The 14,495-nt window shown below is 53.8% G+C and overlaps 3 protein-coding genes across 3 annotated transcripts; 2 read left to right on the top strand and 1 right to left on the bottom strand.

Moving 5' to 3' along the window:
• The first annotated feature begins 289 nt into the window (after positions 1–289).
• LOC126642226 (feather keratin Cos1-1/Cos1-3/Cos2-1-like) lies at positions 290–592 on the top strand. Its single transcript, XM_050319640.1, has one exon. It carries the CDS (start codon positions 293–295, stop codon positions 590–592), a length of 300 nt encoding a protein of 99 aa, XP_050175597.1. The 5' UTR covers positions 290–292.
• A 5,372-nt stretch (positions 593–5,964) lies between these two features.
• On the bottom strand, positions 5,965–6,270 carry LOC126642237 (feather keratin 1-like). The gene has a single exon (XM_050319651.1). It carries the CDS (start codon positions 6,268–6,270, stop codon positions 5,965–5,967), a length of 306 nt encoding a protein of 101 aa, XP_050175608.1.
• Positions 6,271–9,371: 3,101 nt separating this feature from the next.
• LOC126642238 (feather keratin 1-like) lies at positions 9,372–10,153 on the top strand. The gene is made up of 2 exons (XM_050319652.1): positions 9,372–9,444; positions 9,846–10,153. Exon 2 carries the CDS (start codon positions 9,848–9,850, stop codon positions 10,151–10,153), a length of 306 nt encoding a protein of 101 aa, XP_050175609.1. The 5' UTR covers positions 9,372–9,444; positions 9,846–9,847.
• Positions 10,154–14,495: the final 4,342 nt, after the last annotated feature.

Genomic DNA, 14,495 nt, shown 5'->3' with positions numbered 1-14,495 from the left:
GTTGTGGGCTTGGGGCTGGAAGGGGAAGCGAGGAGAAGGTTTGGTGTGGAGAGGGGCTTGTTGTGGGCTGAAGGAACTGAGGGAAGTCCTGGGCTCTTGACTAGGAAGGAGCTTTCCTGGGCCTGCTGTCCTTGTTGAGTGCTGGGGTCAGGTCAAGAGTGGTGTGATCGTCCCTGCAGAGCCTCCCAGCCCAGCCCGTGTCTTGGCTGCTTCATGGTGGGCAGGCGGCTCCTCCTACAGCCCCATCTTGTCCCTTTCTTCTCTCCCAGGTGCCTCTGCAGCCCCAAAAGACATGTCCTGCTACCAGCCCTGCAACCCTTGCTGCCAGCCCTGCGGGCCCACCCCGCTGGCCAACAGCTGCAATGAACCCTGTGTCAGGCAGTGCCAGAGCTCCACCGTTGTCATTGAACCCTCCCCCGTGGTGGTGACCCTGCCCGGACCCATCCTCAGCTCCTTCCCACAGAACACCGCCGTGGGATCCTCCACCTCCGCTGCCGTTGGCAGCATCCTCAGCTGCAATGGAGTGCCCATCAACTCTGGGGGCTTTGACCTCTCCTGCATCACCAACCGCTCCTGCGGCAGAATCTGCTGAAGCTGCTGCTGACGCCCCACACGAGGACCCCCAGGAGACAGAAATGGATGGAGCACGGAGACCTTGGCCATGGTGCTCAGAGGGACTGAGCAGCCACAGCTCCACCTGCCCTGCCCCAGGGCTGCCTGGGCTCTCTGAAAACACAGCCCTTGCTTGACTCCCCTGTTTCCTCCCCTCTTCTTTCTCTGTCTCTTTGCTGCCTTCTGCTCTCCTGGGCTCTGATCACGCTCTAAGCCCCATCCAAGGTCTGACTGCACCCTGGCCAAGGGCCAGAGCCTCCTCCTACCTCCCCCTGGTGCTCCCTGCACCACGGTGCCCACTCATGGCACCTCCTTTCCACCTTTTCCACTCTAAATTAAAGTTCTGCTGCATCCCAGCCCATGCCTCTGTGTGGTCCTTCCCTGTCCCCACGCTCTGCCAGCTGCCAGAGAGAAAGGTGTCACTCTGGGCAGATGGGGCAGGCACAGAGCAGAGCCAGGGCCTTGCTGAGGGAGGGAAGGGGGAGACACCAACAGTGGGCTCCTGTCCACAAACTGTCCCTTGCAGCTGACCAAGGTGTCCCTGGCTCCTGCAGAGCCTGCAGCCCGAACACAAACTCCCTCCTCAGCCTCTGGGAAGGCCCTGCAGCTGATGGGGAGCCCAACCAGCGTCCAGCTGCGGACTCCATCTCACCTGGAGTCATGCTGGAGGGGGGCTGGCACTGGGAGCTCTTTCTGCATCCACAACACCTCTGAGCTCTCCCTGGCAGGGCAGCTCCTGGAGCTCAGGAGGGTCCCTCTGCGTGGGGTAGGCGTGGCAGTGGTGGTGGTGGCTGTAGGACAAAGTGCTCCTCACACCCCCTGTGTTCCTCCTGCTGCCTGTCCCTGCTGAACCTCTGACCACAAGACATCTCCAGCTACAGCATCTCTGTCCCTCAGCCCAGGTTCAGCAGGGCCATTCCTCACCCACCTGCCTTTGTGCCCTCCTGCTACAAGCTGTTGGTCCCTTCTGCAGCATTTCCTCTCTGTCTGTCTTCCCTTTAGCCTTCTGTTTAGGTCTTGCCAGGCTGTTGTCTCTCCCCAGCCAGGCTGCCAGCCTTTCCTGCCCCACAGCTCTGAGAGGGGTCTAGGTGCAAGGCAGGAGTTCCTGAAGCCAGCACTAGGCTCACAACAGGGCTTCAGGCACAGAGAGTCATCCAGACCAGACGAGGTTCCCCTTGTGCTCCTCCAGCCACGATCTAGGGAACAGCCACCGTCTCTTTTTAACACCACTAGTGGGTCCCTTCTTACCATGCCCAGACACCAAGACTTCTCCTCCTTCCCACTAAGCCCTGCAGCTCCAGCTCCTCACCCTGCCCAAACCTGGCTCAAACACCAGTCCTGCCAGGGGGGTGAGGCAGCACAGGGAGCACCTGCTGTTCACCGAGCCTCTTGACTGCTCTTTCCTCCAATTATAAGCAGATTGTCACAGGAAGTTTCCAACGTACTGGGGAAACCCAGAGATTTGTTATAGGGTGACTTGTTGGGGTCATGGAGACATGATGGAATGGCTTGCTCGACTACAGGATATTACCACCCACCACTGAGGGTAACTGGGGTTCTGGAGTGGGTTAGAGTGAAACAACACTGAATTACTGATATTTACATATATATGTAATTATATATATTGGTGCCTTGGTCCTGCTTACAGAGAAAGGGGGTGGAGTCACACCATGTGAGTTTGACCAAGTTGTTTATTCCACACCACCCGTGTATCACCGAGCTGTGGTTTCAGAAAGAAAAGCCAGGGGCTAGAATGGGTAGTGCATCATCTTGCCTGTCTGCCCTCAATGGGAGGGTGTTGGGATCAGCCCCTGTGGACTTGACTCCTCATCCATCACCACTGGTCCCCTTTCCATTCCTTCAAGCCGCAGCACACGTAATTGGTGCCCATTTTGGGTCAAACCCACAACCCTGAGGTTGAAAGTCTCACTCTCTACCCACTGAGCTAATTAAATGTGCTGGTTTTAACACCAGCAGGGAACTAGACTCCAAATAAGCCACTCCCTTTCCTGCCCCCCCTTGTGGTAAGGGAAGGACAATAAAGGTGAGATTATGGGTTGCAATAACAATTTACTAGAAGCACAAAGCAGTAGAATAAGACATGCACAATAACAGAATCACAGAATATCCTGAGTTGGAAGGGACACACAAGGATCATTGAGTCCAGCTCCTGGCCCTGCACAGGACCATCCCCAGGGGTCACACCATGTGCCTGAGAGTGTCATTGAGATACTCCTTGAGCTCTGGCAGCCTTGGTGCTGTGCCCACTGCCCTGGGGAGCCTGTTCAGTGCCCAAACACCCTCTAGGGAAAGAACCTTTTCCTAATATAACTAAACCCAAAGCTCTCCTGACACAGCTTCAGACCATTCCCTCAGTCCTGTCCCTGGTCGCCCCAGAGCAGAGCTCAGGGCCTGCCCCTCCTCTGCCCCTCCCCAGGAGGCTGTAACTGCAGTGAGGTCTCCCCTCAGTCTCCTCTTCTCCAGCTGAACACACCAAGTGCCCTCAGTGTCCTCACACTCCTTCCCCTCAAAACCCTTCACCACCTTCATTGCCTCCCTTTGGACACTCTCTAATGGTTTCATGTCTTTCCTATATTGTGTCCCCCCAACGTGCCCAAATGTTGAGGTGAGGCCGCCCCAGGGCAGAGAGGAGCAGGACAATCCCCTCCCTGATGCCCCTAGCACAGGGATGTCCCTCCTGGCTGCCAGGGCACTGCTGACTCAGGGACAACTGGCACCCACCAGCACCCCCAGGGCCCTTTCCTGGCACTGCTTCCCAGCCTCTCATTCTCACTCTGTCCATGCATCCAGCGTTGCCCCATTGCAGGTGGAGAATCCGGCAATGGCAGCATTAATAGTAAAGTGTACAAAGGTGAAGGTGTTTTACCCACAAAAGGGTATTCACCACCAGGAGAAAACAAAGCCAGATTGGCCTGCACTTTCCGTAGGTCAGGCCCATGTGGTCTCCAGGAAAAGGCAATATAAGTGACCATCCCTGTGCCCCATGCCCCATGATATTCGGGGTTCAGAGGTTCCATGGTTAAAAATTCCCATCCCCAAACCCAAGGCAATGGACAACAATGGTAGGCAAACCCCCAAAATCGAGCTCATCCACGTCACACAGCCCGCCTTTCCTGACCGCTGGCTGTGCTCGGCAGTTTTCGGCCTGGCTCTTCTCCTGCCTCAGTCCCCTGCTGTCTCCTTCCCCCCAGCTGCTCCCAGTCTGCCAGCTCTCCATTCCCCCTGTGGCTTCTTCCTCTCTGCCAGCACCGAGGGCTCAGTTCTGCTGGGCTTGGACCAGCCCCGAGGGCTCACGTTCCGCTGGGCTTGGACCAGCAGCTCCTCCTTCCTCGGAGCGGGGACTGCACTCCGATGGGCTTGGTCTCGTTGCCGCCTTTCTCGGAGCTTGTCACTGTTTGTCCTCCAGCACTCACGCCTTGGAGCCACGGCCTGAAGGAACGGAGAGGGGACTGGCAGTGATGGAAGAGGGGCCGGGTCCGCAGGAGCCGATCCCAACACCTTCCAGCGGAGGGAGGCAGGAGAGGTTGATGCAGCCCCCAGCTTTTCCTGCCAAAACCACACCCAGTAATCAATGACATTCCCATGATGGGATAAACAACTTGGTCACACCCGCGCAGTGCTAAAACTCCACCTCCTTTCTCTGTCACTGGGAGAGCGTCTGTGCCATCCATGCCCACCCTGGTGCAGGGACGTCGCTTGTCTGGGCAAAAGCCTGGAAAAGAGAGGATTTGCTCCCATGGGCAAGGGCCCTAAAGACAGTGAAGGGTCTAGAGGAGAAGGTGGGTGCAGTGATTGAGATCACTTGGCTTGTTCAGCCTCAAGAATGCTGAGAGAAGACCTCATCCCAGACTGCAGCTTCCTCACGAGGGGCAGCAGAGGGGAAGGTGGTGACCTCTTCTCTCTGGTGACCAGGGACAGGGCCGGAGGGGACAGCATGAAACTGTGTCAGAGGAGGTTTAGGCTGGATATTAGGAAAATATTATTCCCCCAGAGGGTGGTCAGGCACTGGAACAGGCTTTCCAGAGTTTGGTCACGGCTCCAAACCTACCAGAAATCAACACTCTCAGGCACATGGTGGCATTGTTGGGGTGTCCTGTGTAGGACAGGAGTTGGGCTCGATGATCCTGGTGGGTCCCTTCCAACTCAGGATATTCTGTGATTGTGTGAAGTTTGAGCTCTGGGGGCAGTTCTCCCCTGTCTGTGCTATTTCACCCCCATAGCCAGAAACGTCCAGTCAGTGAACCTCTTTCTGAAAGCAACTTCTCTTCAGGGCATGGATGAAGTGGTGAGAAAGCCTCTGCAGTGGAAATTTTCTCCCTCTACAAGCCAGGACAGAACCACTCTTAAACTGCACACACCTACTTTGACCTTGGCTCATTGCATTGTTCCAAGGGCTGAAAAAAACTGTTGAAGGCTCTACCACGTCCAGCAGTCCTGGGACAAAAACTTCTTTGGTCTTCACAGAGCTTTTTTCCCACTGTAGAGAAAGGAGGGATCGTTCCCAGACATAACAAAATGGATTCTAGCATGCAGTTTCTGTGGGAAGTGGACCCTCAAACCACAAGGAAGTAAAATTTCATGGTAGATGTGGACCATGTTATCCTGGTGTAGCAGAGAAACACAGTGGTGCTGTGTATGAGCTTTCCTTCTGCAAAGTTTAAGGCTGTCTGTGGATGCCATTAGCAGTAAAATCCCTTTGTCAGATGGAATGTCATCACCCTGCTAGTTTTGCAAGGCAAAGTACAGTATGACTAAGCAAACTTGATGCAAGTCTGTGTTAACAGTCATTTTAGAAACACCAAACATCTGGTCCCAGAACAAAGATTGAGCAACATCTCTCTCCCTGGGCATCTTGGGAGAGCATCTCTAAGGGTAAAGGATGACACAGAGGCAAGGGCTCAAATGCAAAAGAAATTTAATGAGTCCAAAGACAGAAATTAGGTCATTTTGAACAATGGTCATGGTAAATTTAGCACCAGGAAGTCATAAGAGATTGTGCCCCATGACTGTGGCTGAGAACCCTCTAGATGACCATCTGCCTGCCCCACAGAGGGAGCAGGGCCAGCAGGTCCTCCCCAGGCTGGTTCTGTGAGGGCCTCACAGACCAGGGGAGCACAAGGGAACAAGGACAGAGGACAGAAAGCAGAGAGTGGCAGAGGGCAGAGGCAGGGCTGGGCCGTGTTTGCCCAGACCCCAGGCTGGCCCCGTCCTTCTGCAGGGGCTGCTGGGCTGGCTCAGCCCCTCTGGAAGCAGCAAGATGATGCTCCAGCATCAGTGAAAAACCATCTTGGGAGTCCCTGAGGGCCTTCCCCAGGGCCTGGGGCAGCAGCTTTAGCAGATGAAGCGGCTCCTGCCACAGAGGCCACTGCCCAGCCCAGAGAGGCCAAAGCCCCCGGAGTTGATGGGCACTCCCTGAGAGCTGAGGATGCTGCCAACGGCAGCGGAGGTGGAGGATCCCACGGCGGTGTTCTGTGGGAAGGAGCTGAGGATGGGCCCGGGCAGGGTCACCACCACGGGGGAGGGCTGGATGACCACATGGGAGTCCTGGCACTGCCTGACACAGGGCTCATTGCAGCTGTTGGCCAGCGGGGTGGGCCCGCAGGGCTGGCAGGGCAGGCACGGGGTGTAGCAGGACATGTCTCAAAGGCAGAGCTGCACCTGGCACAGAGGGCAGGGGAAGAAAAACATGAGGGGTGAGTGAAAGCCTGTCACAACACCAAAAGGGAGAGAAGGCACAAGGTGGCACCAAGAGGTGGAGGTGTCATAGAGTCACAGAATCACAGAATATTCTGGGTCAGAAGGGATCCATAAGGATCATGGAGCCCAACTCGTAAGTGAATGACCCGGACAGGAATCAAATCCACAACCTTAGCCTCGGGAGGCCCACAGGTTTCTCCTTCTCCAAAGCCCAAAAGAGACCCACAAAATGCAACCAAGCTCAGGGAGATCCCTTCCTAGCCCATAACACGTAACTGAGGTCCAGCCTCTCTCCTTACCACCCGTTTTGCACCCTTCCCTCTCCCGTGGCAAGCAGCCCCAAAAGCAAGTCTAGAAGCAAAGAGCAGTTTTGTGCTGAAAAATCCCATCAAAGGATGTTGAGGGGAAAGAAGAAAAGAAGGATAAAGAGCTTCAGACTCACCTTGTTCCCAAGGAGATCGTGTCAGGAGGAGTGGATGAGATGGTGAGAAGAAGGACCCACTTTTATACTTCTCCTGCACTGCCCCAGGCCCGCAGTCACTGCACCAGGGCAGTAATTTTCCAGCAGACTCATCTCCAAAGCAAACTATCCCACCTAATGCCCGAGGCTGTGTTTTGTTTTCCATCAGCACTGCTAGGACATTTCCTCATTTCTGCCATGCCCATTAGGCTTTGTAGGCTCCTTTCAAGTTCCATGATGACAGGTCCAAGGATTTCCCAAGAGGGATCACGTCACCACCATCAGAAGATGTGCCCTCAAGTGTAGGAGAGGTCTGTGCAGGTGTAGGACATGGAACTGGGGAAATCTGGTGAGGTTCTTTTCACCGCCCCCATTGCAGAAGAGTTTGAATCTCCTCCTGCCAATGCCAGACTCCATCCTGGGTACACAAAGGCTCCTGTGCCTGACCATGTGGCTTATCCTTCACCCTCAGTCCCCTACTGATTTACCTGGAAGAGTCATCCCCTCTCATGGCCATCTCTGGGGGTCTCATATCACTGTCTTCAGTCACCATGAAGAAGGAAAATATTATCCTTCCAAAATCCATGATTATCCAAGAGTTCTGATGGAGTCAGGTCTCTCCTCACTACGTGAGGGGTGTCTTGGGCCTTGGGACAGCACCTTGGATGCCCCATTCTCCTCATGCTGCCATGTACTTTGGCTGCACTGTCTAGACCCTGAAAACCAGGAGACATTTTTCCAAAGATGTTGACTGCCCTTTGAGCCCCTGAAGCTGTGGGTGTGTTGGTGAGAAGGTCGTGCTGACAGCAATGGCTGTTGTGGCTGCCTGGAGCTGTGTACTCAGGTACAACCCAGTGCTTGGACCAGTTTTCCTGGGTTATGGTTGGAGCTGCCCTTGCTGGAGGGGAATTGTGTCCCTGCAAGGGACGTGGGTCTACACACAACACACACTCCTGGCTTGCCCTCACACCAAATGCTGACGCAGGCCAGCCCAAAATTAGAGTGTGACTCGCCACAGCTCGGGAGAGTCTATCCCAGGAAATTTGCCTACTGAAGGCGTTCCCTTGCCCTCCTGGGATGCTGAAGCTCAAATGCCAAGAGAATATTCTGATGTATAGGACAAGAGATGAATCCCTACCAGCGGGAAGATGTTTTCTGCAACCCTTTCTGTCCCCCCACAGAGTATTCAGGAGAGCTCCTCACCACAGCATGGTCTTTTTGGCCCGGAGTAAGAGGCTTGTGCATCTGTTCCACTCTCCAAGTCTCTCCCCAAGGCACACCCTCTCTCACAACATAGGAGGTCTGAGGGCTCTCAGACTGTAGCGTAGTTGAGTCTCTAGCCTGTACTTCTTGAAGAGGTTTTTCATTTCCAGGTGCATTCATCCTTCATGAATGCCAGAGGGCTCCTGTGGCCCAGTTCCCCAGATAGTCTAGGACTCCCTTTACAGCAGCCATGACCTGGAATGCATCAGCTGGCTTTCACTGGTTTGCAGGCAGTCCTTGTTTGATGCCCACTCACTGCTGGCAAGGCCCCCTCAGCTTCTTGGAACGCTTTCAGGGGATGCAGCAGCCTGGGAGGCCTCGTAGGTGACGACTGGGAGAGGCACTGACTCCTCTATCTCCTCACCTCTGAGATAACCTTCCATCATGTGAAAGACCCCCTTCATAATGCAGTCCAGGATGCTGTTGGATGACATTTCCCTAAGGGCCTGGGACTGCCTCACGGTGTCCTCCAGGCCCCAGCTCCACAGCTGCAAAGCTCTTTGGCAGCCAGTTGGTTCCAGCCATTTTGTGGCTGCTGTGTCTTTCCAAGGGAGCCGAGAGCAGCCTTGCCCTGACACCAACAGGGTGCGTGGAACCAACTCACACACACTCGTGTCAGTCCAGTCTGCTTAAATGTTCCCACACCTTGTCCTGCCCTAGTGCAGGTCAGCCTTTCCTGCTGCCTTTCCTGCTGTCAACTTTCCAAGGCACATCAGGAGCCCAATCTCTTGACAGCAATTCCTGCTGGCAAAGGCCAAGGCGAAGAATCCCTTCAGTATCTCCACCTGTCCTGTCCCCAGTGAAGCTGCCCCAGTCAGCCTCTGGACAAATGTCCCTTTTGCTACTCATCTACTTGGAAGAATTTCTTGAGCCCTCTGCCTGATTTGCCTGTTTCAGGTGGGCTTTGGTTGTCCCCGACCCTGCACACCCAGACAAGATGGAAAATGTTCTCCCCAGAGCAAACTGCAGCAACAGGAAGAGAGTTAAAACATCTTCCTACAGAGGCAGCTGTAAAGAATTCTAATTCACAGCTCCAAGCCAACATTCCCTGCCTGTGTAGGACCCCTTCAGCACCTGGAGGACATCTTCTGCCTTCACTGTCACAACGATACCCAGGATGTCCTCGAGCTCCTCAGCTCAGCACATGAAAGCAGCCGACACGGCAGAGCAGGCACGTCAGAAACGAGGAAACGAAGTGGCAACGTTGACAGAAACCAAAACGCAACCCAGGCCATTATGTAGAACGTTTTGTTTTTGAGGTGAGTCTGCTGGAAAATTACTGCCCTGGTGCAGTGACTGTGGGCCTGGGGCGGTGCAGGAGTAGTATAAAAGAGAGTCCTTCTCCTCACTCTCTCATCCACTCCTCTCGCCTCCATCTCATTGGGAACAAGGTGAGTCTGAAGCTTTTTCTCATCCTTCTTTTCCTTCTCCTCCTCCAATGCACCTCAGCTCATACCCGCCCCAGTCCTATGTGGGCTCCTGGAACTGCTATCACGGGAGAGGGGAGGGGGTGGGAAGGGGCAGAAATTGTGCCGTGATCAGAGGTTGAAGCTTAATGAGGTGCCTCCTGAGGTATGGGGTAGGAAGGGATCTCTCTGGGCTTGGGTGCTATGAACAGAGTTATTTGGGGATGAAAGGAGGGTGATACCTTTGGACCTCCTTACACAGTCCCCAGCTCTTTTCTCCAGCTCATGACTTACCTCACTCTTGGTGAGCTGACAGGCTGCTCCATATCTACAGTTTCTGCTCTGTCTCCCCTGCCCTCTGTGCCAGGTGCAGCTCTGCCTTTGAGACATGTCCTGCTACACCCCGTGCCTGCCCTGCCAGCCCTGCGGGCCCACCCCGCTGGCCAACAGCTGCAATGAGCCCTGTGTCAGGCAGTGCCAGGACTCCCATGTGGTCATCCAGCCCTCTCCTGTGGTGGTGACCCTGCCCGGGCCCATCCTCAGCTCCTTCCCACAGAACACCGCCGTGGGATCCTCCACCTCCGCTGCCGTTGGCAGCATCCTCAGCTCTCAGGGAGTGCCCATCAACTCCGGGGGCTTTGGCCTCTCTGGGCTGGGCAGTGGCTACTGTGGCAGGAGCCGCTTCCCCTGCTAAAGCTGCTGCCCCAGGCCCTGGGGAAGGCCCTCAGGGACTCCCAAGATGGTTTTTCACTGATGCTGGAGCATCATCTTGCTGCTTCCAGAGGGGCTGAGCCAGCCCAGCAGTCCCTGCAGAAGGACGGGGCCAGCCTGGGCTCTGAGCAAGCATGGCCCAGCCCTGCCTCTGCCCTCTGCCACTCTCTGCTTTCTGTCCTGTGTCTTTGTTCTGTGCTCCCCTGGTCTGTGAGGCCCTCACAGAACCAGCCTGGGGAGGACCTGCTGTCCCTGCTGCTTCTGCGGTCATCTGCTGGAATCTCCACCAGAGTTACTTGGTGCAGACTCCTATGTGCCCCTGGTTCTCCCTGCACTCAGAGTTACCCAGTTTCCAACTTTTGACTCAATAAAGTTCTGCTGCATTCGAGCCCTTGCCTGTGTGTCATCCTTCCCCTGCATATGCCATCACAGAATGATCTGGCTGTTGCTGGAGGTGCTTGTGTGGTGGCCATTATCACAGGGTTGCTTTGACTGTGCTGAGAGTGTGATCTCCTCCTTTCAAACTTCTCTACCTATCTGTGGCCAGATAGAATAATCCAACACAGTTCAATGACAGAGACACACGACAAGTGCATACCACACACTCTCAGCAAGCCCAATTCCCTCAGCCTTCCTCATCATCATGCTCCAGCCCCCTCACCATCTCGTCCCTCTTCTGCTCAGCTTGCTGAGCTTGGTCAAAATCTTTCATAGGATGAGAGAATCATTTAGGTTGGAAAGTGCCCTATGACCATCTAGTCCAACCATGTATCTAATGCTGTCACACCCACCACTAAACCCTACCACGAACTGCCACATCTGCACATCTTTTAAACACCTCCAGGGACAGTGACTCGACCACTTCCCTGGGCAATCTGGTCCTGTGCTTGACAATCATTTCAGTGAAGATATTTTTCCGAATGGCCAATCTCAATCTCCCCTGTTGCAACCTGAGGGTGTATTCTCTCATCCTATCACCTGTTACTCGGGAGAAGAGAGTGATAAGGTTCCTCTCTCAGTCTAACTTTTCTCCAGGTTTGACACCCCCAGCTCTCTCATCTGCTCCTCATCAGATTTGTGCTCCAGACCCTTCCCCAACTCTGTTGCCCTTCTGTGGACACACTCCAGCCCCTCAATGTCCTTCTTGCAGTGAGGGGCCCAGAGCTGGACACAGCATTCAAGGTGTGGCTTCACCAGTGCCGAGGACAGGGGGACAATCAGTGCCCTGGTCCTGCTGGCCACACTATTCCTGTTACAAGCCAGGATGCCATTGGCCTTCTTGGCCACCTGGGCACACTCAGGCTCATGTTCAGCCACTGACACCACCACCACCAGGTCCTTTCCTACAGGCAGTTTTCCAACCACTCTGCCCCCAGCCTGGAGCACTGCAGGGAGTTGTTGTGACCCAAGGGCTGGACCCAGCATTTCTCCTTGTTGAACTTCATACAGTTGGCCTTGGCTAATCAATCCAGCCTGGTCAGATCCATCTGTAGAGCCTTTCTAACCTCCAGCAGATCTAGTGCAACAGTGGCACCCAACTTTGAGTCATCTGCAAAGAGTGCGCACTTGATCCCCTCATTCAGGGTGTCCATAAAGATACTGAACAGAACTGGACCCAAAACTGAGCCCTGGGCAACACCACTAGTGATCAGCCACCAACTGGATTTAACTGATTCACACTACTCTCTGGGCCCAGCCATAAAGGCAATTTTTTTATTCAGTGAATATGATACACATTCAGGTCACGAGAAGACAGTTTCTCCAGGAGAATGCTGTGGGAAATGGTGTCAAAAACTTTACTAAAGTCCAGGTAAACAACACCTACAACCTCTCCCTTGTCCCCTAAGTGGGCTGGTTGTCTTGTCATAGGAGATCAGGTTAGTCAAGCAGGATATATCTTTCCTACAGCCATTCCGACTGGGCCCGCTCACCTCGTTGTCCTATATGTGCCTTGTGAGTGCACTCAAGAATATCTGCTCCACAACCTTCCCTGGTGCCAAGGGCAGGCTAATGGGCCTGTAGTCCTCTGGATGCTCCTTCTGGCCCTTCTTGTAGGTGCAGCTTTCTTGCATTAGAGCCCAAAATTCAACAAGGATGTTGATGACCGTCCCGAGTGTCTGGAAATAGTCCTGGTGTCTGGAAACAGCCCTGGCAGTGGCACCTCCTTTGATGGCATTACCATAAAAGCATCTTTTCCTGGTCTTGCTTTTGGGCTGCTGTTTCTCAGGGACAGAAGGACAGCTGGCTGCTACCAAGCCAATGCCTGACCAGGGCTCTGGGTGGACATGTGTCACCCTGCCAAGCTGCGTCCTGCAGCAGTTCAGCCACTGCCCTCCCTCAGCTGCTCCTGGACAACCCTTTGAGACACTGCCTCTCTTCCTGCTCTGAATTTCTCCCTGCCTCCATCTCTCCATATTTCTTTCCAGGAAACCCTGGGCACAGACAGGGAAGGAGGAAAATGAGTGAAACAAGAACTGCCTGTGGGTCTGTGTGGTGTCTAAGCTCCCCCTGGCCATTTGTATTCACTCCACTATCACGGGGGGATCAACCAAGAACTGGAAATGCAAGGGAGGGAAATACTCCTGGGTAAAGATAATGGCAGTTGGGAAGGAAAGGAAAGGAACAATAGAGGAAAAAGCACAAGTTGTACAAGAGCAATCACCCACCACCTTGCAGCAGCAGCTCAATGCCCAGCCATCTCCAAAGAGAACAACTCCTTTGGAGAGACTGCCCACAGTTTTATTGTGGTATGTTATATGGCATGGCAAAGCCCTTCCATCAATTCAGCTGAACCACTGGAAAGACATTTTCTACTTGATTCTTGCTCCCTGGCACAGTGGCAGCCAGAGAAGGAGGAATTGCTACCTTACCTCTCATCTCATCTCCTTGGCTCTCCTCTGCTTGCCTCGCCTCCTATTACCCTTGGAGGTCATTCTCCCCTCCTTTTGTGAGTGCTGAGGGCTCCCCAAGTACCCCCATCTTCCCCAGGGCCTACAGTCTCCTCAGAAGTGGCAGAAAACAATCATTCTTATGGTGATTTGGTCTTGTCTGGCTACCAGGTGGTGGAGTCACAGTTATTAACTTATTGATCACATCCACAGGGACGTCACAACACCCACCCTGCTATTTTACTTCCAAGAAACACATCCCCTGTGCAGGTCCTTCAACTTGGCTTCTCTTCAAGGCCAAGCCACCTTCCAAAAGAATTGGAATTATTCTTTTGCACTTCTCCAACACTTCTCCTTTCTTGCCCCATGCGACAGGGGAACTGAACAAGTAAAAGTAAGTAAACTGACAGCCTTCTTGCCTGACCTTGGCAGCTGTCTTCCCCCTTCAGACCTCACACACAGACTTCCTTCCACCTTCAGGGTGGGCTCTCAGCATCCTCAGTGCTCCCTCTGCTCCTGCAGGAAGAGCCAGAGGGGCTGTGCAGCAGGAGCTTGGGGCTCCCTTTCCCACTGACCCCAGTGGAACAGGACGGGCTCCAATGGGTCACCCCTCACAGCTGAGGGGCTGGCAGGGAGAGAGTTTTCCTTCAAACTTGCAAGGACAGGAAGATGCTCTCTCCACAGTTAGTGCATCCTCTTTGCTGATTCCTGGTCAAGCCCTTTCTCCCCTCACTCGATCCATCGACAAGGGATCACCTCCTTGTCCACTGTTTCTTTTCCCCTGCTGGGACAATTACCACACGTGTTGTTTGGGTCTTTACCTCAACCCTGGTGTGCTCACATGAGAGTTGGGTGTCTGCCTCAACCACCATGTTCTTAACTGTAATTTGATGCATGGCCCTACTGTGACATCCTCAGAAGTGATTTGGGTCCCTGTCTGAACCACTGTCCCCTGGCAGTGCTGAATGGTGGCTCAACAGGCACAGGTGAAGCTTAGCTGCCACACAGGGACCAGCTACCTCAGGGCATGTTTCACTGTTGCCACACCAAAAACTTGTCTTTTACACCACCCTGACCCCAGATACCTCAAACCCCATATTAAGTCAGTAGAGTTAATTAGTATTTTTAAACGCCTCGCACTAAGACGGAAAAGGAGTTGTGAGTCAGCACAACAAAACAACCTGTGTAATTCTTGGGTGAGAAAGGAGAGGTGTATTCCCTCCTCCTCCCCAGCAGGCAGCTCCCCCAGCACAGTATCATCTCTTCTGGCCACCAAAATCCCATCACTCCCACTCCTCAGAGAGTAAGGGGGGAGGGGGTAAAATAAAATTAAAATACAGTGTGTTGAGATAAAGGCAGTTTAATGAAGTTAAGCAAGGAAACAGTGCAGAAACACAGCAAAGCCAAGAGATTTATTATCACCTTTCCATCAACAGG

The sequence above is a fragment of the Myiozetetes cayanensis genome, unplaced genomic scaffold, assembly GCF_022539395.1.
Source record: "Myiozetetes cayanensis isolate MyiCay16 unplaced genomic scaffold, myiCay2020 scf221, whole genome shotgun sequence".
Classification (NCBI taxonomy): Eukaryota; Metazoa; Chordata; class Aves; order Passeriformes; family Tyrannidae; genus Myiozetetes; species Myiozetetes cayanensis.
This window is presented reverse-complemented; position numbering and strand designations above follow the sequence as displayed.

What these genes read in the sequence shown, in the direction of transcription:
- LOC126642226 (XM_050319640.1), top strand. Translation starts at nt 293, where the DNA reads ATGTCCTGCTACCAGCCCTGCAACCCTTGCTGCCAGCCCTGCGGGCCC.
- LOC126642237 (XM_050319651.1), bottom strand. Translation starts at nt 6,270, where the DNA reads ATGTCCTGCTACACCCCGTGCCTGCCCTGCCAGCCCTGCGGGCCCACC.
- LOC126642238 (XM_050319652.1), top strand. Translation starts at nt 9,848, where the DNA reads ATGTCCTGCTACACCCCGTGCCTGCCCTGCCAGCCCTGCGGGCCCACC.